At 33.5% G+C, this 25,354-nt stretch overlaps 1 protein-coding gene across 2 annotated transcripts in view; it reads right to left on the bottom strand.

The window, feature by feature from the left end:
* Positions 1-25,354, bottom strand: part of Serinc (serine incorporator TMS1) — a 73,345-nt gene that overhangs the window by 31,600 nt on the left and 16,391 nt on the right. For both annotated transcript variants that reach the window (XM_081769499.1, XM_081769500.1), the window contains exons 3-7: positions 21,180-21,355; positions 18,439-18,648; positions 16,127-16,211; positions 13,482-13,665; positions 743-946 (exon numbers count right to left, since the gene is read on the bottom strand). In XM_081769499.1, the coding sequence (XP_081625625.1) occupies positions 743-946; positions 13,482-13,665; positions 16,127-16,211; positions 18,439-18,648; positions 21,180-21,355 (859 nt within the window). The remainder of the gene's footprint in view (positions 1-742; positions 947-13,481; positions 13,666-16,126; positions 16,212-18,438; positions 18,649-21,179; positions 21,356-25,354) is intronic.

The following is a 25,354-nucleotide window of genomic DNA, read 5'->3' as shown; positions in this document are numbered from 1 at the left end:
CTGTAACAAATATAATACTATATTCTGACGTGCCTTTTATGTTTGAAGAACATATGAAATAAGCGTAGAATCAATATGAGAAACGAAGACAGACTTTTTAATTTTTCATCCCGCTCCTGATGACATCAGCACTTTGCTTGACGTAATTATTACTTAAAATATCTTGTGTACTTGCCTTAATGAACAAGAATATTGATACTAAACATTGACAAACTTTGATGTTTAAAACAATGACTCTGAGGTAGTAATGTAGATTTTAAGTAAATACATTGTCTGAAAAATACAAAAGTCGAATGTGGAATATTTTTGTCTTTATAAATGCATACCTAATGTGAAAAATACAATATTTACAAATGTGATTCGTGAAATAGTATCTTTACTAAATGCATTAGTTCCTCACCGATGAAATCGCGCATCTGTACAGAATAAAACTTAATTCTTGTTGCAATTGCAAGGATATCAATTTTCCTTCAACATGAAACAGCCATACTACAGCAAATGTACAGTATACATATTTAAATTGTAAACAATTAGAATTTTATACTTGTTATTAGAATTTCAATTACATTTTCTACACTAAAACAAATACATTATACATATAGATGAATTACTACTAAGACAGTAAAAGATCATAAATTAACTTTCTCCAAATTATGGAGTCACGTAAACAGACCACGGAGTCAATATGCTATAGACTTCTTAAAAATAAAACTTTTTGTCAAACATTTTTATCTGTACTTACCTGAATTTTCCTTCATCAATACGGAACCGCCAAGAGACATCTTGCGTGAGGAAGAAGCTGTTGTTGATCGAATACTCGAGTAAAGTACACAGGCTAACCACAAAATCAAGCCTATAATACTTTGTTTGTCCAATCCAGGTCCTGAACTCGTTTTCTCGCCCTCCAAATGAATAATACCGGATATTCCAGGATTGCATGTTTTGTCTATCAAAAACAAATAAAAAAAATAAATAATATAAACAGGAAACGAAATATTATTGAACAAAATGTGCTAACTGCAAATATCTATTTAGTTATCACCATAATATAGCATGGACTGAACATTAAAAATTCACACAATATGCTAGCACGCTCAGGAATTTTAAAGGCCATTTCATTTATATTTCACTTAACTCTGATTCCTGAAAATATCTTGCACTGTGAAGCTTTTGACACTTCCTTAGAGCTTTTTTCCACAGAAGATAAAAACAGGAGAAAAGTAAATACAGAAATATAAAGAAAATGACTCACTGGGTTAGAGCCTTAAAGCTATTCTTTGTCAATTGCTATTGGCTACATGTCAAATGGTGGTGTGACACTATGAACTGGCTCGCTCAAGTTCTGTGTACTTTCATTCACCACAAATGAAATTTGTATCTCCACAAGAAATTTTGGCAGTTGGCAACATTTAAAGAGCAGCAATCAAAATAGTAGCACATGTTGCCAACTGCCAAAATTTCTTGTTGAGATACAAATTTCAATTATATAAAATCTTTTTTTAACAGTGGTGTTCCAAATTAAATCTTATTCGATATACTTCTAGGTCTAAAAAGGAGCATCCATTCTTACTTTCATACACAAAAGTAAAATAACATGTACAGAAGATAAGTTCAAATATTAACCTCACGAAGCTTATTTCTCCGAGGAAGCTCACAAAAGGAAAAGTGAACAAAATATTAGTAGCACGGGGAAAAGATCTGGATTAGGAATTAGATTTCTGCGTTTTCGGTAGTTATGGCCATGAGAGACTGTCATGTATGAGGGATGTCCCATGGCAACCACACTTCCAAGGGAACTGGAAAGGAAGAAGCGGCCTAGGGCCATTATGTTAGGTACCATCTCGGCATTTGCTTAGTAGTGGGTTTTCTAGTGGTATTTCGTGTGCAATTTAATGGTAGAGTATTGTCGATGGTATCATTTTGTTCCTTATAAGATAGGGAATGAGAAAAGTGATGGTGGACATGTGAGACCCGCGACTGGGAGAGGGGATGGGGTGGGGGAAAGTAATGAGTCATCGTTGGCTTAATCCCTTATAACTTCGCTCCTAATTAATCGATTTTAATTTTTTTTAAGTCCAAATACGTTCTACACATTATGTTATTGGCATCTTTAACGTAAATGTAGCCGTTTTGGTTAATTTTTTTTTAAAAAAAGGTTTTTTCGTAAGAAAAAAAAATATTTGATTTGATAAAATAATCATTTTTGTATTATTTACTTACTCCAAATAGTTAAGTTTATAAAAGGAGCATGAAATACGAATAAATTTTATTTTCAAAATCGTTGTTATATAAAACGTAAGGAAAAGAACAGTATACAAAATCTAACATTTCACTCAAGAGAAGTAAGTACTATATTTTAATTATCATTACACCTATTTCTACAATCTAATTTAGATATATGTTTTAATTATCATATAATAAGTACTCAGTGTTTTCTTATTATATTCATTTACTGAAAAATAAAGAATACTCTTCTTTTGGTGTGAATACTGACGTTAGTCATCGGGACATTTTCAGAATCCGAAGTTGTCGTTACTTCAATCTTCATAACATTAATTCTTCTTAATATTTTAATATGCACTACACTACGCTATGACACCACATTCAGAACGCAATAAAAGAAAAACAAGAAATGGTTAAAAGGGGGACAAAGGAAACACACAAACACTTCTTGATTTCCGTTCCTTCCTGTCACAGGGATTTTAACGCTGCTCAACCGATCGGCCGCAAGTGGAAAGACGAATGGACTGGTTCATGAAAGAATAGAATAAGAAGTCACATAACAAAGGGATTCCCTTAATCGAGTTATGAAAGTGCTCAGTTCCTACTTGTTTCACGAAATATTGTTTCCTTCGTATTATCCTAGTAACAGATTCCCTATCTGCGTAGTTTACTTCGAGATAACCATTTCATAACCATGATTCAAGTTTATCGCTGAGAGAAGCTCTTTAGATCCACCAGGAATATCACACATTATTGGCTCGTATTGCCCTTTGCCGTTAAGAGTCCAACTCCAGTCAGTCACTGTAGGTAGTACAGGATTCGCCATATGTGCTTTACGCCATTATTAGGGCTTGAAAATGTGCTCTTTGTATAGCCGGACGCAGAGTATCTTGTGTTGGAGGCATGCATGATCCACAGAATTGCTTTTTTTTTGAAAAATCACCACCGCAATTCTTTCAGAGATGTTATCTTTAAGATTTTTAAGTATACAGAGCGCATAAATGCTTCCAGAACTCGGAGCATTTCGTCATCCCAGTGATCCAGTGATGACATCTTTTCCCAGTGATGACAAAGCGTCAAGTACTGTCTCATCAGCGCTCATAATTGTATTGAAGAAACTTGTTTTCGTTTTACCATAAAATGATCTGGTGATATCAATCCCTGAAAGAGAATGCAACCTAACCAAAGCATCATCTCGTTTGTGACCTAATGCTTGATATATCATAGGAACAGAAATCTCACGTGTTTTATCTTCTGATAAAGCAAACCAGATATCCTGTGGAAGTTTTAGGTAGAAATTCATCGCTAATACTACGATATCAGTATCAGGAGAAAATATCTTTAGAGTTGTGCTCCATTTAAACTTGCGAAGAGTGCATGTAATATGATTTTTGTATCAGCGTTTTTTTGTGTTGTTACTAGATTCAATACATCGATTAGTACCAAGGGCTTGATTCCGATAGGATATTACAATATTTTTCCTATTATCCAAGCCGGTTTTCACTAGAGAAATATTAAAAACCTCCGTTAGTCTGTCCTTGTTTTTATCATGAGAAAGAAGTTTTTTTGAAAGGAATATTTTTATGTTTATGTTGAATTATATCTCGTACATGACAAGAGTACTACCCTGTTGTCTTTGATCTCTTATTGCATATTTAAGAGAATTACCTAGTATGTGTCAGACAACATGAATCTCAGAAAAACGCCTTTTAAAAAAATATTTTTGCAGAACTAATTTGACAAATCAGAAAATGCTCTCGTCTCCTTTCCTACTTTCAGTTTGTGGACCTCTACCATTCCATCAACAACTGTGACTGAATAGCTTTTTCCTTCATCTTGAGTTGAACTAGCCAGATCTATGTTGAAGCTCTAGTAACAACACAAGAAAACGCTGATACAAAAATCATATTATCACATGTGGACAGAAATAAGTTTGTTTCACCTTGGTGTTATTATGCAACAACCGGGTTATGATGGAAGGGTCACATAAGCTTAAAGCGGAGTCCAAATCGTTTCTCGACTTACATCCGAAACAAATTGTCCTACATTTGAACTCGAAGCCGGGACTAACTGGCCACAAATGCGATACGTCTGCCGACTCACTCACGAAGGACTTCTGATACGTTGTACTGATCTTTATATACTTGTTAATATAATTGTCAAGTGTCATTTCAAAAGGACAAACAGTTGCACAAGTGAAATCATTATACAGAATTACATATGGACAATTTCAAAATACTGCAGAGTACAGAAGAACTAATTAAGTCCAAGTAAGTTCACCATGACTTTTATTAGTCCAAGTTAAAGAAATACGACGACTTAATTTGCATATCAGTAAGAAACGTGAATAAAGATAAGAATTAAGTCCACTTTGGCTCTGACCCATTTATACATAAATAGATACCAAAGATACTTTTGATTTCAGCAAATGCCTCTCGTGGAGTTTGTATGACCCCCCCCCAAAAAAAAAATGTACAGTATTTCGATGTATTTTATCAATAGTAAACATTATTAAAACAAAACAATATTTAGAATTTTTCTTTGGTTGCAGTTGCATAACAATAATAACAAACTATAAAAAAAAATCACAAAAGAAATATTCATAAATCTATAAAAAGAAGTTGTTTTTGTAGTATAATCTGTTTGAGTAATGAATGGAGAATTTAGGTCTGAATATAATACGAATAATATGCGGGAGTGACATGTGATAACCCACAAATGTGTGTTCATCAAGATCTTACGAACACCTTCATTTACGAACATCTTTCGTTTTTTTGGATTAAACCAGTTGTTTTTTTTAAAAAAAAACAAAAAAAACAGCTGTTTTCAACTACCTTGGCTTAAACCAGCTAACCCTGTTTTCTCCTGATACTGATGTTCTAGTATTAGCGATGAATTTCTACCCTCAACTTCCACAGGATATCTGGTTTGCTTTGTCAGGAGATAAAACACGTGAGATTTTTGTTCGTATGATATATCAAGCGTTAGGTCACAAACGAGATGATGCTTTGATTAAATTGCATTCTCTCCTAGGGACTGATATCACCAGATCATTTTATGGTAAAACGAAAACAAGTTTCTTTAATACAATTATGAGCGCTGATGAGACAGTACTTGACGCTTTGTCATCACTGGGAAAAGATACTTTTAATGACGAAATGCCCCGAGTTCTGGAAGCATTTATGCGCTCCGTATACTTAAGAATCCCAAAGATAACATCTCTGAAAGAATTGCGGTGGTGGTTTTTCACTAAAAAGCAATTCTATGGATCATGCATGCCTCCAACACAAGATACTCTGCGTCCGGCTATAAAAAGAGCACATTTGCAAGCCCTAATAATGGCGTAAAGCACATATGGCGAATCCTGTACTGCCTACAGTGACTGACTGGAGTTGGACTCTTAACAGGGTTTGAAAAAACCCGGGTATTTTCGGGTTTTATTGGGTTTTTTCGGGTTTAATTGGGTTTTTTCGGGTTTAATTGGGTTTTTTCGAAATATTTCAATCTCTTTGGGGTAAAAATGTTAAAATAAGATTTACATTTTATGAGTGTCATTGTCACAACTTGCAACAACTTTCTATTCACTGCTGTTTTGAAAACATTGCCGCCATTTTGAAATTTTATATTGGATCACCGAAAAAATCTATACAGCAACTCTAGAAGGTCTTGTGCTTCTACCCTCAAAATATCAACTTAAAAAGTCCGAAAATTGCACCTTGTAGCATGGATACCCGCTATTTTGAAAAATGGCCGCCATTTTGAAATTTTACGCCGCCAAAATATATACAGTTAATTTAGTTTCTCGTGCTTCTACTTTGAAAATTTCAATTTGAAAGACCTAAAATTGTGCTTTGTAGCGTGGATATCAGCAGCGGCGCAAATTTGTCTTCAACATTGGGGGGACGGGTAAGACGGTATATATATATATATATATATATATATATATATATATATATATATGCGATGTACAAAATATTTATGAAGGAGAAAAACAATGCTGGGGAGGATTACCTATGTCGGTCCCGGCGTCCTCCACAGGGGACATAAAATATGACGACATTATTATTGCTTTATAACTTTAAAATCAGACTGGCAACATTGACAACTGTTTACAAGGGATGATCCAAATATGATCATTCCCTGTAAACAGTTTTCAATGTTGCCAGTCTGATTTTAAAGTTGTCAAGTAATAATAATATCGTCATATTTTATGTCCCCTGTGTGGGACTCAGGGACAACATGGGTAGGGGAGCAGAGTTGTCTTCAACATTGGGAGACGGTCAGATTTGAGGCTTATTCTGGGAGGTATTAATTTCATCTCACTTTCCTTTGTGACAGTTGGACACAAATCATCACATTTCTTCCTAAAAGACACATTTCCAATCGGATTATTGAGGGGGACAGTTTCAAGATTGTAAGAGATATGTCCCCATCATCCTCCCGGGATTTTCGCCAGTGGATATCAGCTATTTTTTTTAAACGCGCCATTTTGTAATTTTACGTTGGTATGCTTTCAAAATCTAAACAGAAAATTTAGTGTCTCTGGTTTGTATCCTGAAAATGTAAAAGACCGAAAGTTGAACACTGTGTGGTAAAGGCAGACAAACGAACAAATGTAGATCGAGTCATCCTAGGAGCCTCAGTGACGTTCGCCAAATATGAATACCAAATAGCTATACTAATTTAAAACAAAGACATAATTCATCAAAAAGTCTTAAATATTTTTCAACGTAAAATAAATGGTCTTATTGTTGAAGTTCACTTTCGATGCTTTGTGCATTCAATTACGGAAATTACCCGAGCACTTGTTGCAAGACCGTTCTTTTCCGAAAATTAATTTAAAACAATTAACAAAGATAGGCCTATAATTCATATTTTATAAAGTAAATGTTTCAAAATGTCTAAAATGAAATGAAATATCCTCCAGCGTAAAATAAATAGTTTTATTTTTGAAGTATTCACTTTCGATGCTTCGTGGGTTCAATTGCGGGAATTTCGCGAACACTTTTTTCACGACGGGTTTTCCCTCAAAATGCAGCTTGCTTTACTGTACATCGAAACTTCCATTAATACTGAAGTTTGACTGCAGCACTTAAAATAGTAAGCGTTACGTAGTCTTCGGAGCTCCGAGCATTAAGCTTTTGACAAGAATTTTTACGTTATTGCTAGTGTTGATTCCACAGAATGCTTATTTGAAGGCTAGCAACAAATGACTGAACTTAACTGTTGTTGTTGGAAAACCAAATTTTACTGAATACTTTTGTTACCATCAAAGGTAAGAAACAATACTAATAGTTTTACTAATGTATTTACATATTTACTGTTAGTACCGGCACCTATGACCTTAAACCCGTCAACGTATGAGGGATAACGTCCCTCGGGGTGCCGAGTCAGGAAACATACTATTCATGGAAAGTATTTTCTAAAATATACAATCGCTTACTTTACTTCAAATAGGCTATAAGCATAATCCACACATTAATTTGTTCTACAATTATCTCAAGTTAAGGTGAGGGTTTTATTTATTTATTCATTCATTCAGTGCATTTAGAGCTTTATAAAGGTCTTATGTTGAATATTGTCTATCTTAACATGAAAGCATATAATTCGCCCAAAGAAAGTTTAAAATCTGATAAAAATAACTTTCAATGCGATCACCTTAGTTGTACCAATAATACACTAACAAAAAAGTCAAAAACCCAGGTGGGTTTTAAGATGGGTTTTTTCAGGTGGGTCCAACCCGAAAAAACCCGGTGGGCTTTTTCGGGCTGGGTCCACTTGGGCAAACCCTGACTCTTAACGGCAAAGGGCAATACGAGCCAATAATGTGTGATATTCCTGGTGGACCTAAAGAGCTTCTCTCAGCGATGAACATGAATAATGGTTACGAAATGGTTATCTCGAAGCGAACTACGCAGATAGGGAATCTGTTACTAGGATAATACGAAGGAAACAATATTTCGTGAAACAAGTAGGAACTGAGCACTTTCATAACTCGATTAAGGGAATCCCTTTGTTATGTGACTTCTTATTCTATTCTTTCATGAACCAGTCCATTCGTCTTTCCACTTGCGGCCGATCGGTTGAGCAGCGTTAAAATCCCTGTGACAGGAAGGAACGGAAATCAAGAAGTGTTTGTGTGTTTCCTTTGTCCCCCTTTTAACCATTTCTTGTTTTTATCTTAGTGCGTTCTGAATGTGGTGTCATAGCATAGTGTAGTCATATTAAAATATTAAGAAGAATTAATGTTATGAAGATTGAAGTAACGACAACTTCGGATTCTGAAAGTGTCCCGATGACTAATGTCAGTATTCACACCAAAAGAAGAGTATTCTTTATTTTTCAGTAAATGAATATAATAAGAAAACACTGAGTACTTATTATATGATAATTAAAACATATATCTAAATTAGATTGTAGAAATAGGTGTAATAATTAAAATATAGTACTTGCTTCTCTTGAGTGAAATATTAGATTTTGTATACTGTTCTTTTCCTTACGTTTTATATAACAACGATTTTGTAAATAAAAATTTATTCGTATTACATGCTTCTTTTATAAACTTAACTATTTGGAGTAAGTAAATAATACAAAAATGATTATTTTGTCAAATGAAATATATTTTCTTACGAAAAATCCTTTTTTAAAAAAAATAACCAAAACGGCTACATTTACGTAAAAGATGCTAATAACATGATGTGTAGAACGTATTTAGAACTTTCTTTAAAAAAAAAAGAAAGAAAAAGAAAAGTAAAGTAAAGAAAAGAAAAGAAAATTAAAATTGAATGATTAGGAGCGAATTTATAAGGAGTTAAGCCAACGTGACTCATTACTGTCCCCCACCCTCTCCCATCTCCCAGTCGCGGGTCTGACATGTCCACCAGCACTTTTCTCATTCCGTACCTTATAATGAACAAAATGATACCATCCACAATACTCTACCATTAAATTGCACACGGTATGAAAAAAGTGATCACTAGGAAACTGACTATAGTGAATGAGGAAAAAACGAGGAAAACCTTACTCAGAATGGCTGCTCTAAAAAAAAAAAAAAAAAAAAAAAGTTTCGAAAAAAGATCACTTAATTTAAGGTTTAAAAAGATGTTTATCAACAGACGACTGTAGTGTACGGAAGCTTCTAAATTTGCAACAAATGACTTGCTAATAGTGGTATTTATGTTAACCACGTTATCACTATTCACTTCAGGTACAAAGATGCACTTACACACACGTCAAACATTTATAGAAGTGGATAAATAATTCCAAAGAAGCTCCATTGAGGACAATAAAATAATAGTTTTTCAGATGCATGAAAGATCAATCGCCGGGAAAAGAATTTTAAAAAGTTTTCGAGTTCCACTCAATGATTTTGCTGTGTTGATTCAGGATTGCGGAGCAATTGGTGAGCCACGAGATCTAAGAGATACCACACGCCAGTCTAAATATTTCAGAACTAATAACTCAGGCTGCGAATACGCTGACCATAACTGAACTTGACCCATCTCTCAAGTCATACTACTAGCGGCCGTATGTACGAATGAAGTTAAAATTAGCGTTCATGTAAAGGAGCTAAAATTGAACTTTCTAACTTGAACGTAGCTTACGGAATTTTGTTGTCATTGAAAATCTAAGGTTCAGTACTGTAGTCTAACCAAGATCAATGAAGTTAAAGCCCACAAATCAGCAGTTGAGGTTAAACCTAGTTCACCCATCACCTGATCGAGACTTTTGAACGTTGTTCAACAGTTGAACTTCGTTAGTGTACACAGCCGATATTTTATAGGTAAGTTATTTTTTTGGACTGTGGATTTCTCTGGAACACCTACAGTCAGTCACTTAGAAGTAACAACCTTTTAAAGGATCATGCTCATATTTCAGAAAGAATCTTTTATAACAGTTAAACATTTAGCACTCCTGGAAGTAATTAAATAAACTGAAAAGAAAGTAGAGCATCTTCAACAAAAACTACAATGATTAAATGAAAATTTCATAGGTACAGAGGATAAACAGTTATTACTAATGTGATTCTATGTACGGGTATAGCAAACATAAGTAAAAAATGTCAGCACACTTTGAAATTCATGGGTCTGCGCAAAGTGACTTAGTGCTGCATCCAGACGAACACTCCAGTACAGTTTCTAGCAAATAATCTATCAACTTCACGAAAAGATTTTTTTTTAATTGCTTTTCTGCAAATTATACTTGTAGAATGGAAACAACTTATGATGATTAACAGTTATGGAAATCACACAGTATTTGATTTTCGAATACTTTAACCGAAATTATTTGAATTAATTTCCATTTAATGGTTGATAAAAACCTTATAATTTGAACGTTTCTCTTATTTGATACATTGATGTGTTATATGGTATGACTAGCCTTCGGCTAGCTGAGGCCTTCGCCCCCAGATCCCCGCATTTGCTCCGCCTATGGCCTCGCACTACTTATATACCTAACATATCTCCCACCTTAAGGAATTTCGAGATATGATTATCTTATTATATTATTGAAACCCCACCCTTTTTTCTTCAATTCTAAGGGGAACGCCTAAAATCGGTGGAGCACGTCTTTAATTATTTTAAAATAAAAGCCTATATACCAACTTTCGTGACTCTAAGCTTAAATGATTTCAAAGTACGGCCATGTTACTTTAACAATCGCAACCCTGACTCTATTTTTCTCTTTTTTCTTCCCTTGTAGGGTAAAAAACGCTGAAGCACGTCTATAATTATTTTAAATGAAAAGTATAGATACCAAATTTCATGTTTCTAACCTTTACGAATTTCGAGACATGGCCATCTTATCTGATCAATTGCCAACCTCCTCTCTTTTGAACTTGCCTTTTTCCTTCCCTCTAGGAGAAATTAAAAAACGCTTTTAAAGTTCAAATACCGAATTTCATGTGTCTAACCTAAAATTATTCCGAGATATGGACATCTTATTGACAGTCTCCCGAACCTTCCGGAAATAAATTTCAACGTACGTGCTAGGTCATGCTTTAATATTATGGTTAGGTCTACACTATGTAAAAGATATGTGGCATCCTAACATCTATTTGACAGATTTACAGCAGGGAAGTCATATTCGCGAGTCTCTATTTGTAACACGTGATTTCGTTTATATTCGGCTCCATCTTTTTCATAGGCAATGCATGTATCTGATTTCCCGAATATATCGCGAGTGTTGAAATGTGAAAAAATAAGTATTTCCTTTATTACCCTATAATGTGGTGCAAGTCATTTTCCCCGAAATATTCAAAAAGGGATAGTCTATGAATGTCCAACCCCCCCCCCCCCAAAAAAAAAATCATCAAGATCCACCAGGAGTAGTTTATTCTAGGATGTAAAGTTTTTCAGACGATTTTGTTCATATTTCATTAATAACGCAATAATATGGCATAAGTCGTATCCTCTGAAAAAGATTTGTAAACTGTATTTTACTCTTGAGGTGTTTTATTCAGAGAATTTTCTCAACTACTCAGCCGAATTTCTTCACATCTCATAAATAAATATTAACCATTCTATAATATATTCCTGAGGCTATTTCTTCGAGAAAAACCTCTTGGGATGACTTTTTTTCAGACGGTTTTATCAAAACGCTTAGGCCATTTTGTTCACATTTCATAAATAAATATTTCATTAACAATCGCGTAAGTGGCGTACGCTCTTTCTTCTGAAGATACGCCAAGGGGTAGTTTATTCTTGGAAGGTTTTTTTTTTCGGACGAAAAAAAAAAACACCTGCTCAGTCAATTTTGTTCCTAGCTTATTAAACAACCTGTGATGTAAGTTTTTGTTTTTAATATTATTATTATTATTATTATTATTAAATATCCACTCCATTTATATTTATATTTATATTAAATAAATAGTGGTTTATTTTTGCGGTGTTTTTTCACAGGATTTTCCCCAAAATTACTCAGTTTGTTTATGTAAATACAACAAGAACTGTATAATATGGAACACATAATTCCAAATTAAAAATAACAAGAAGCAGTTTAGCGTCTTCGTCGCCTTTTTTCGAAGTTTCTCCGGAAACTTCTTATAACATTGTTCATAGGCAACATGATTTTATACAATTTAATAGGAACGAGGAACTTCGGTGCGGTGGTTCGCATCTTTTACTTAATTTCTTTTTAAATATACAAGTACATTTAAATATTTTTTTCTGATATTATTATTTAGATAGTAAAGATTATTAATGCTTACTTAATCTTATCTTCATTGTACACTAAATTAATAATAGTAATATTAAGAATGGCTACCCTTACCTCACACAGGTAAAGGAAAATACAGTTTAATGTTGTTTGCTGTGTAAGAAATTGTAGGAAAAAAGCTTTTAAAAAGAAAATGAGTAGTTCTATTAAGCTACTAATAAGCCGAACTCTCTACAACGTATTTCAATAAATACAATTTCATTATAGGAATTCTCTCGAGAATCCAATAAAGAGGGCCCCGGTGGCTTAGTGTAAATCGCTCATCTTTGGTACTTGGTTTAATCCCAGTCCGCCCCAAGTGAACTTTATGGTGAACAAACACTGTGTGCAAGGATTTTATTCGGGATTCTCCGGTTTCGTTTTGACTTTTAGTTTAGCGTCCCTTTCAGCAGAGGTTTTTTGAGACGTGGAACTACAGTTTTACATAGAATCCGAACCATATGAGCTTCCGCCGGGAATCGAATCCGGGTCTTCCAAGACAAAGGCGTTCTCCAGTTTCGTTCTAATTTCTTCACATCACCATTACAATCTATCTTCTCATCACAGTTTCCCTTACCCTCGGTGAATAATCACAGGATGTTAAAAAACATCCATTAAGAGTGTTGTACATTTTAAAAGATTATTATTATTATTGTAGTAGTTAGCTACATTGCAGGGATATTATGAGCTTTATGATTACCATGTATACAAGATCTGAGTAATTATTGATGTAACGCTATTTAGGATGTCTTGGCTCTCCCTAACATATTTATGGCCTCTTCAAACTGCTATGACTGGTTGCAAACCTTGTTTCAGCTAGTTGTTATTTACAAGAAAACAAACTATCTTAGAGAAAATATGTTGGCACATCCTCTATTTAGCACAAAAAAATCTGGATGCGACAGTAGCCCTATAGTTCGCCTGTTTACCGTATCTCCAACGTATTGAACAAGAAGAGTGCAAGCACTTTCACTTCCATTTGCTATAGTGCATGTATAAAAATAGAGCTTTTGACATTGAAACAAAGACTGTACTTTTCTAAAATTCATAAAAGTTATACGTACTAGGTGAGTTGTTCAAGGCTGACCACGTAAGGTATATGACATACAGACTGACGACAGCTGACTGAAGCAATCCTGAACGAGGCTGAGCTTCTTGAACACTGGGCAGAATGGAAACAACACTTACGATAAAGCAGAGGATCAAGTTGAATGATATGTAGAACTTATGCAATGCACAATCATCTGGCTGCAAGAGAGAACAAAATGCAATTTAATACCATATATTAACAGTCAATAAATTTTAAATTACTACATGACATAATGGAATTAGTACTTTTTCGCATAGTTTGAAGAAACTTTTTTCCTTTGAAGCATACAGGGAAAACTCATTCATTAAAATAACTGTGACACTCAGATATACAAAGTGGACGCAAAACTCGTTCTGTATCTGACACTTCTTTTTATATCACTAAGTGTCTACATTGTACTTTACGTCGGAAGGAAAATAAAACCTCTATAGCTTCACATTCTATGTTTATCCTTGCACGCTAAATACGACAGAATTATACTAATTAATGAAAAAATTGATGATGGGAGGCAACTGTGTACACAGAGAAACTAATGGGTACAGTGTTTTCAACCTTAAATTTTAAATCGGTCGGAATCGAAATTGTGAACCATAACTACCATGCTCCAGATAAAAATTTAAATAAAAGAAGTAACTGCATCACATCTACTCCATGGGGCACTGGTACACCCAGCTGTCTTATCTATGTTGGAATGAAATCCAAACTTGACGATTATTATGAACAAGTTTATTAAAGACTACGCAACGTGTAAGAGTGACACTATTTAGGTCACTTGAATACGGAGCCTTGTTCATAAGTGTAGTAATCAGTACGGGAGGGAAATTTTACACACATATATAAAGTTATTTTGAAATGCTTGTAAATCAGACCCTAACAGTCGTAGAACTGACGAAACTTGAAGCTTACGAAATTTTCATGAAGAGAATAGTTTACGTACATTCGATGAATTGGCGGGTGGTGGTAGATGAAAGAAAAGGAAAAAACCTTTCAAAAATTTTCTATGAAAGTTTGAAGTTCATCCCTGTGCCCATCGAACTTGACGACGCACACGAAATTCAGCGTTGTTCAAAAAAAAATTCTGGAAACTCACCTCTCTTTATAACGTCTTGTACTCTTACCCATATACGGAAGTAAACGGAATAAATGTGAATTATATTCAACTATTACAGATCTTTATTTTAAGGCAGAATACTGAATTGCTCTATGTATAGTTGTGAGCGTCCTTTTAAAGAAGTGGGTGGCCAGGATTTTTTAAAATAAAACTGTACGCTGGATCTTCTTTGGGATGTTCGCAACAAGATGTAACAGAAGTGTGATCGTACGACACACAGCATGATAAGGACGCTCCTCACAATAAATGCATCAACGCCATTGATTGGAGAAGAAAATATACCTCAAGTTTATCGTCTCATGATTATGTTTTGAGTCAAAGGGAGACGGTGGTGATAAGGAATGAAACGGTGGAATAAAGAAAGTGAAAGGAAACGAGACGTGTCAGTTTTTTCGGAGTTTGCCATTTCTCCTCACTTCCTTTATTCCATTATTACGCTCATTATCATCAACACCGTCTTCCTTAGTTTCGGAGCATAATCGTGGAACATTAACTTTATTTAAAAAAAAATCTGACTGAGCTTATGCTCACCGCGCATATTATCCATGCGAGCAATGTGCTCCGCTCGTCTTATCAACATTACTATTCGTATTATCACCGGTAACTTGTAGCCGTGTTGTAGTTTCGCGTTGTGTGGCTGTGACGTTAGTGAACACGATAGCATGAGTATTATATTAACTGGTGTGTTACATATATTTGGTAACAGAAATAAGGAACGGGTAATATGGCTCGAAAACCTGGCGTTGATCTTCAAAGTGTTTGTATCTAACAATACAATCAGACCTTGATTAGTCAGCCGTCAAAATCCCTGTATGTCTTCCCTTTATTTAGTGGTAACTTCGTTTCCCAGGCTCTTTCCACACTACTCAATGACATTTCAAAGATGCAAGTTGTTAGGTATATCGGGCTGATCGTACAGAACACTTGACACTTAATCATAAAGCTAATGACTAGCGTTTGCTGAGGCAAAAACTGGTCGTAAATGGATCGTATAATGGTCATGGGCAGAAAGATTTTTTCGACAAATGATAATGTAAGAAAAACGATACGATCCTTACATCATGCTTTGAACACAATAAATACGGGATGTCATTTTACAATTAACTGAATGTAAAGAACACCATACTAAATGCCATGTTTATTAAGCCCTAATATGTAATGCTTTTTTTTTTTTTTTTATCAGGCGAGGCAGACATTTTTTATTAAGAGCCAATTTTAGAAGAGAATCACTTTTTTTTTTCTATTTTAACGCAACAGCTAATTTCAACATTTCAACATAAAAAAAAAAGGAAACATTTGGATATTACCGATGACAAATATATATACGAATATATTTTAATATTGCATTGAGTTAACCCTTTATATTACAATGTTGCCCACATCTTTTAGAATTTCACTGATGTTTAGAAGCAAATGACTCCTTACTATAAAATAACGTCAATATCTTTTCGTGCATTAATTAGTTACCTTTAACAAATAGGAAATCTCTTCAACCTACTTGTACTTACCATAGTGTAATAAATAAATAACAATACTATCCCCGTAATGACCAGTGCATATTGAAGAAATGTTGAGATTAATAAAGCAGCATACCTGAAAAAAAAACATTATCACATAAATCAATCAATCAATTAAATACGTTTACTATATAAAACAGTACACAATATCAAAGAAGGAAAGCACAGGATTGATGGTGAAGGGAACGGGATAAGCCTGGAAACAGAAGTAGAAAAAAAAACAATAGAATAAATTACTTGGATATGACAATAGCAAGAAAGAAGGAAAATTGAATACAAGATGATATAACAAAGAATGTGTGGGAGGGATTTACTGCAATAAAAGAAGTGACGTACATAATAGTACGAAAAAGAACTTCATAAGAAATATGAAGAAGAGAATAGAAAAATAGTGAAGAAGAGAAAAAGAAAAGATCTAGAAAAGTTGCACAACCTAGGCAAAAATGGTTATAACAAAGAATATAAAGGAAAGTAGAATCAAAGAAGACAGGAGAAAAAGAGACTGAGAAAGAGAAGAGAAAATGGAATGGGAGAAAAGACAGATACTGAAGAACTTATTAAGAAAAGGGCGTGTGAACACATACAGAAAAGGAAGAAGTAGAATCCTAGAAGTGATTAAGTAAATGAGAAGAAGGACATTAAAGAAGATGAAGGAGTAGTGTATGAAGTGACATATAAGAAATGTAATATGATATATATTGAAGGAACAGGAAAAAAAGGTTAAAGAAAGAGTAAAACAACATGAAGATGGCGTGAAACTTAAGAGAGAATAACGCGATATACAAATATGTAAAGAAACAGGACATGATATAGATTGGGAAGAGGTACAAGGTTTAGAAAAAGAGAATACAACATTAATAAGAAAATGGAAAGAAGCGAGAAATACTGAGAAAAAAAGAGAAAGATTAATGGATTGGACAAATGGACTTCCAATTCATGAATTATGGGATAGGTTGAAGATTACAAATTCCCAGATAAGAAAAATTAAATTATGAAACATAAAATGAAGAGGAAACGTCAAATTTAATTGATATTTGGGAATAAGAAGAAAAGAGAAAAATGATAATAATAGTGATATATATATTAATAGAAACAGAATTTAAGATTTTAAAATGAAATGGTAAATTATTACAATATCTTATTGTTACATACTATAAATTTAAAATTATATGAAAAGCAAAAATTAAAATTGTATAACAATAATTTCATTTATTCGAGTATTAACTCAAAATCAAATCTGATTCAAATATGTAACAGTTTTTTTTAACCTCTTTATTATTGAAAATGTCAACAATATCAACATGTATTCTCACGTCCAAAATGAATGTCGCATATCTATAACTGTCTTCTTGTAAGAATATAATTCGATAATGATTTTCCAGGGTACTTCTAATACTGATACTACAGTGTATAATCGGGAAATGTATATTTGTGGTAAATTTCATAGGAAAAGAATTATAAATACGAAAATTAGAATGAGTAAAATAAAATGTTGCAAAATGGATAAGAAAGTTTTATTTTCGTTTTATTGTTCTTATTTACTGCTCTTTTGCCATGAAATTTGCCACATACATGTCTTTGCCGATTATACACATGCTAACATTATAATAAACATCGTGCGAATTCGTTATCAAATTATACTTCTACAACAACGTATTTATAAATATGCGACAATAATTTTCGACATGAGTGTACGTATAGTAGTTATGTTATCTTTCGTATGTAACAATAACATACTGTTACAATTTACAGATTCATTTTACAATAAAAACACACACACAATATACAGCATATATATATATATATATATATATATATATATATATATATATGCCAATTCACGTCTAAAGAAGGTAACGTTACGTTATGGAAACTGTTACGAATTAATTTAATTTTAATAAAGAACTACATATTCTGGTCAGAAAAATATTAATTATTTAAGTAATAATTCCAGAGTCAACATGGAAGGAGTTACATGTGAGCATTTTTATTTTTACATTAAAAATATCTCAAAAAGTTGTGGTTATATGATGTTCGAGGTCTACCATTTTCAGACCAATATGGTATAATTTTCTTTTCTTTCACTATAGTGTTAAGAGATCAGCGCAAAATTTAACTATTGTAATTTTCGTACCTAGTGCAATTGTTTGGGATCCACAGGCAACAAATGATATCAACAAAAGTACGTCACACTTAAACCAGCTATTTTAGTTTGAAAGTGAGGATATGCACGTGCTATTACATTATTCCATAAACTAGTCTTCTGATTTCATATTAATTAACTAGTATTATAAAATACTAACCATCCTTTGGAACCTGACTCCTCATAGTTGCCGACCCAACTTTCTGCCCAGCTGTGCGCAAAATCAACTATCAGTATCAATTGAATGATAATAAATAGAAAGCCTCCGATCATGCCAAAATACATCCAAGTCTCTCCAAATGATGTCTCTGGTATAAAGAAAGCTCCGATTATGCCTCCAATCACCACCAAGTACTTGATACCCCAGAAACTGAAAGAAAAGTCAAAGATTATTAAATTTCGTCAGGTGGAATCGGTAATCGGCATTTTTAACCGTACATATAAATATAATATACATATATATTATATCCAATTCGTAAATTATAACTCTCATGCGCTTTTAAGTCAAAATACAAGTGTACAAAGCATGTGGTATCTATTACTATAATGTATATCATTAAGTAAGGACTACCTTACTTAAGTTTGAATAACAAAAATGCGACGGAATAGTCACAGTTTTTTAACATACCTAACTACATGAACACTAATGAGCATTATCATTCCAATTTCCCCGTAAGAAAAGTACAAAATGTAATTACTTACGACCTGATAGAATGCATATTAACTACTAACTTAAGTTAAACCCTCTGAGTGCTTTTGGTGAGTACAGCTCTAGTTTGCACAAAAAAAATAGTTTGAAATCATATGTAATTGAAATACCGGAACTTACAAATAAATATATTTCATATATAAAAACAAGATTAAAATTCTAACAGATATACTAAATTTCCCATTAAATATATAATGACTCGAAAGGTACATAATAATAGTAAAGAAGTTTGCACTTTCAAGTCGGTACCAACTTCGACTTGGAATCTTCATATTTCAAACTCCTGAGGAGTCTTTTTGAAACGCTGCAAACGGGAAATGAAATTGGAAATCAAAATGAAATTAAATCTTTCAGTTTAACGTCTCATGTTTATGCCCTTTAGGCTAAAGGACACGATTATTACAGCACGTGAATGATGGAAGAATTGGTAGAATGAGAAAGTGGGAGAAAATCGGAGTACCTCGAAAAACCCAAGGACACGATGTTGTCCATCACAAACTTATTTGGTTGAGGATCGAACCAGGGACTCTATGCTTCAGAGACAAGCACTCTACCATTGAGCCACCGTGCCCCCCCAATTGGAAATAAAGATATTTAATAGGAAGCAATAATACAAACTCGCAAGTCTTCCATTAGATTGTTACAATTTATATAAAATTACAAGTATATACATTATACCTTAATTAAAACTAAAATCTGGCCAAAGCAAATTACTTTTATAAATAATAGTGTTACACTTTCGGCAATGTATCATTATTTCATCAGACATACTATGAAATAAGAAAGACAACACAGGTGTGTTGAAGTGTAGTGGAGTGGCGCAGGTATCCAATTAAAAGTTTATTTATTTATTAAAGTGAAAATTTCATTATTAAAAGTCGAGATCTGTATGCAATTAAAAGTTGTTAAAAATGAAAGGAAGGATCTTATTGGTTCCTAGAAACGACCTATCATTCTCTGAAATATATAACCGGAAGCATTTAGATTTTATTTCCTAATATGTCTGATGAAGGCAATGATACATTACCGAACACTGTTATTTGTTAAAAGTGATCATTTCCTTTAGTCAGCGTTTAGTTTTAATTAAGGCAAAGAAGTTACAGCGGTAGAATGAACGACATACATTATACATCCATGGCGACCGCAAGAGCTAAGTAAAAGGAGGTGTAAAGTTTTCCCGTCAGCTAGCTGTGAGATCACTCACTATCTTTTCCTTCAACCAACTCACAAGCAACCAATTAAGATCGACCCAGTTTCACATAACTAAACAGAATCCAAATTTAATTTATTCTGCTTATCCCCGATTCTAAAATCTGTCTTTTTCGATATTATTGTTCATTTTGTATAAAGTCTGAACTTCCTTGTTGTCAGTTTTTTTCCATTCTTAAATACTCAGATAAACCTGATACCAAACTTTTATTTCTAGTATTTCTGGTATGTTGACGAAACGGAATAAAGTCAACGAAATACCGCAGCTTTTTTTCGATCAGGATGTATCATTATGTTAAACACATTAACTTTTAAAACGAAATAGTGCATTAAAATGCATACCTTAATGCATTCATTTATAGCTTTATATATATACCTCTTTTTCTTTCCTTTTCCTTGCTTGGGGAAGGCTCGACGTGTGGCAACTGGTTCAAGAAAACTACAGGAAGAACTACACTTGCGTTAGTTAGTCCACGCCGTTCCTAAGGGGTCATAATGCACACAATTGTACATAAAATTTGACAACCGCATGGAAGGCCTGTACAGTTTTTCTGGCCCCTCCCTTTTCAAATATTTATTTTCAATTTAATTTCTCACTTGCAAACTTTTTAAAATAAGACTTGCACAAGTTTGAATTATACAAAATTATGAATACAAACTTCCATTTGAAAATTTTCCATTACTTTTTAAATTACCGAATGAATTATTTTATTACGTAAACATTTTATTAATTTTAAACCTGTACTGGTAATGATACATGACTTACAGCACGTGTTAGCCAATACATATGCTATTATTGTGAAGTCGTTTTCATATACTACAAAGTAGCGGCATATACACATAAAAAGTGCCGTTTATTAGAGAATAAAATTTTCGCCCAAACCCCTCTTGTATTACCAACAAATGTCCCCATGTTTTATAAGGGCAATAGTTTGCATTTTTTTAAATATATTATGTAATATTCCAAATTTATAAACTCTTACCCATTTTGAATGCCACCTCTCGGATCTTTCGAAGACTTGACATTAATCATCATCAACGCCATTAGAAAGAAGAAACACGTAATTACAAAGCAAATACGGTACACCGCCAGATAACCTACTGCTCCTTCACAATTCACGCTAGGTATCGCCACACTCGAATTGTGACAAAAAGGAACCTGCAACAAATGAAGTATGTTAATGAGACAAATTTTAAAAACAGAATAAAAAGAAAAAGAGAAAACAAACAATGCTCAAAATCGAACTCTGTACTATAACGGACCATTTCTGCTGATCCATTTACAGAGCAATGTATCATGAACTATTTTGCTACTCTTTGCTTTTGTTTTAGCTCTTAAATGCTGACTGAATTATGTTTGCTTTATCATTTATTATGTCTCGACATTATATTAAATTACACTTCTTTGTACTTGGCTATTGTTTGTTAATTGCCTTACATTTATATCTAATGAAATTCACATTCAATTCTGTTTGTCAACATTCCTAGTGACTGGCCATAATATTCGTTATCTGTACCTAAAATGTGGTATAATGGACTTGTGGGCAGATATAAATAACCTTGGAATTTTTGTAACTAAGACTGAAAAATGAAAATTATTGTACCTAGCTTTCATGTAATTAGCTTTTGCTGTTACTTTTTCTTCTTCATATAGTTACGAAACAAAAGACAGAAATAAGAATCTACTCTTTGCTGTCGTGTAAATTGATGAATAATTGCTTACGAAATATTATTCATTTTAGGCACAAGAAAACTTCACCTTGTGATATAGACTGAAACTATTTATTATTTCCTCTGTCTTATTTTAATGCAGGAGATTTGGTGCGAGGAAGTAGTGGTACAGGGTGTCCAATATCCAATATACAAAGCAGCCCGGAGTTTGGGATAGTAGAACTTTTGAACCGGAAGCGGTACACAAATAATGTTTATACCGAAATGAAGCCTTGTTCATGCATATATTTTTAAATAAGGAAGCAACGATTGAAGTACACTAGGAACCTGTTGCCAGATGTAACTGAAGGTGATTTTTTTTTTTACAAATCACATAAATTGACTCATAACTCATACGTATGGATGTTCTGTCGTTAAGTTTCAGTTTGTTTAGTTGGAGTGCTTGGAAACTATGGAGCAGAAAAATGAATTTTTCATTTCCACCGATAACCAATCGGATGAGGCCTCCGTAAGGGGGAACTAGGGAAATAGTAGTTTTCATAAATTAACACTCTGAATTGGCAACTCTGCTGATGTTTCAGTGCATCAAAAGATGTGTTAAGGATCTGTCTACATTATGCAATTCCTGAAAACAACGAAATAGAAACTTTGAAATTACCATGATAAAACTTTTACTTACATGCACCCGGCAACACTGTTATTCATTTCTATGGGAGCAAGAGGTATACAAGAACAATCCTCGAACTATACAAGACCTGGAAACGAACATTCGCAGTGTCATTGAGAACATTAACATTTCTTCTCTTCGTAAAGTTGCTGCCAACATGGTGAAACGTGTGAACCTGTGTTTGAATCAAAAGAGGGGGCACTTCCAGCATCTCCTGTAGAGCTGATAACTCAATTCGTGATAATAGCAGTGTTGCCGGGTGCATGTAAGTAAAAGTTTCATCATGATAATTTCAAAGCTTCTTTTTCGTTGTTTTTAGGAATTGCATAATGTCGACAGATCCTTAACATATCTTTTGATGCACTAAAACATCAGCAGTGTTGTCAATTCAGCGTGTTAAGTTATGAAAACTAAGATTTCCTTAGTTCCCCCTTACAGGGGCCTCATCCGATTTGTTATCGGTGTAAATGAAAAATTCTTTTTTCTGCTCCATAGTTTACATGCTACTCCAACTAATCAAACTGAAAAATTAACGACAGAACATCCATATGTATGAGTTATGAGTCAATTTACGTGATTTGTAATAAAAACCTTCCGTTACATCTGGTAACACTGTGAGTTTCTAGGGTACTTCAATCGTTGCTTCCTTATTTAAAAATGTATGCATGAACAAGACTTCATTTTGGTATAACCATTATTTATGTATCGTTTCAGGTTTGAAAGTTCTACTATCCTAAACTCCAGGTTGCATTGTATATTGGACACCCTGTAGTAAGAACACGATGTATAATATATTTTCTCCTGGAATCTCAAAGGTGACATTAGCTGTAGTAAGATCTATCGGACGTACTTCTATTTTTCATAATCAAACCATGTAAGTTTTTAAACTCCATAATATTTAGTTCTGAAGATATGTGAGCTTGACTATCTGATGTTCTTTCTGTAAAACGCTGAATATGAGTAAAAATAATATTAACCATAATACATTTGCATGGAAAGATACGTTCCATCCAGTTTATTTGTCGTATATTTAGCCTGCAATTTTGATTACGAAACGGTACTGGAAATCAAATATTGCAGATATATGTGGATGCGTATATTCTCCGCTATTTATTATTAAAGCTATTAAGATTAACCCTTTCGATACGGATTTAAATTTTCCGGTGATCCAGCAAGTGAAAATTCTTATTTTCTTGAAATTTTAGTCTTTTTACTACCCAATACAAAACATGTAAACGTAACAGATCACAAAAAAAGTGAATATTTTAACTTCACAAAATGCAATATTGTGTACAATTAGTGCTAAAACTCTATATTTGAAACACCTAAATTGTATAAATAGCTTAACATTTCAAATTTTAGACTTCTTTTATTGCTCAATAAACAAATATATAACAAATCACATACAGAAAAAAGTAAAAACATATGAATATTTTAAACTGACGAACTATTTGCTCTTAATTAGCTAGCGTCAAAAATGTAAACACGTCTCAATAGAATGAAGCAAGAGTTTTGTAATCATTCATATTTTATTCCTTGAAATCGCCGTCAGTCGGCAGCACAATGCAACGCATTATCGCTAGCAAATGTTCGGTATACAATGAGCGAATGAAGTCGAATATCGAAGCAAAGTATAAACAAAAATAGAAGTTGTGGACCAAAGTCTAATTTGGCACTGAAAGAGTTAATTAGATATAGTAATAATCAGAGAAGTCTAGTATTATTATTTAATGGTATATTGAGTTATTACTGCGGCAATAAATGGAAGTAATTATTTCAGCATGTATGTATGAGATCTCCTCAAATGTCCAGGCTTCTGTTTACAATTGTAGTAGGGTGGAGATAGTATGGGTTGCCTGTGACATAATATATGTACTTCTCATGCATCATTAATGACACTGATTTTCAAGTGTTGTTAGATAGTTTAATTGTACTATATTTCTATATCAGTCTATTTTATGTAATTATTACATTTACTTGAGACAAGTGCGTAACGAAGCTATTACATACATCTGGGAATAGAAATGGTATGGTATCTAGTGCAATTTATCTATTTGTAAGTAGACATCCCATTTACAGAATACATTCGGTTATTCACTTTCTTCCGAGGGCCACTGTCGTGATTCCGTGTTCTTAATTTTGATACAGTTGTGAATTTAAATAAATTGTGTTGTCCGAAAAGTATATCGGAACAGAATAAGTCAATCAATTACTCCCTTTGGCTTTACATGAAGATTCGTTTACGAGAGGGGGTTAATTTTATTTATTTTTCGGTTTCAATATTTAACTTACATCTCTTCTTTACTCATAATTTCCTTCGTTTCAACCCCGCCCTCAGTTGTGTGTGCTGTCTGGCAAACCAATGACATGAATTTCGAGATTTTATTTTGGTATTTTCGTTTCCTACCATTTTATCATTTCATAATTAAAAGGTTGAAGCCAGAATGTGCTATTCTCCATTTTATCAGAATGAAGAAATTGGAAGTTACAGGATAACCGTTTTAGGGAAATTTTCATATCACAAAACATCGCTGGGAACGAAATTTCGTAACACTGCGATACATTGTCTAATTTGAACGAAATTCGCAGCATAAAGTGCGTGTGTATAAAGGGCATGCTGCTAGTAGTTCAATGGTCGTTAAAAGTCCGTTTACCTCCACCAACTCCACTCAACTTGCTCTAGTTACAATCCACGAAATGTTGTGGCTGACCAGCTTGACTTTAGTCGGATGTGTGGTCAACAAATTTGTTTCCATTGGTACTTACTTATGGATGCAAGAGAATATATATTAAGTATAATGTTCTTACTTTGTATTTCCA

Source organism: Thermobia domestica, chromosome 8, assembly GCF_964235325.1.
Source record: "Thermobia domestica chromosome 8, izTheDome1.hap1.1, whole genome shotgun sequence".
Classification (NCBI taxonomy): domain Eukaryota; kingdom Metazoa; phylum Arthropoda; class Insecta; order Zygentoma; family Lepismatidae; genus Thermobia; species Thermobia domestica.
The sequence above is the reverse complement of the archived record's forward strand: the minus strand, read 5'-3'. Positions and strand labels throughout refer to the sequence as shown.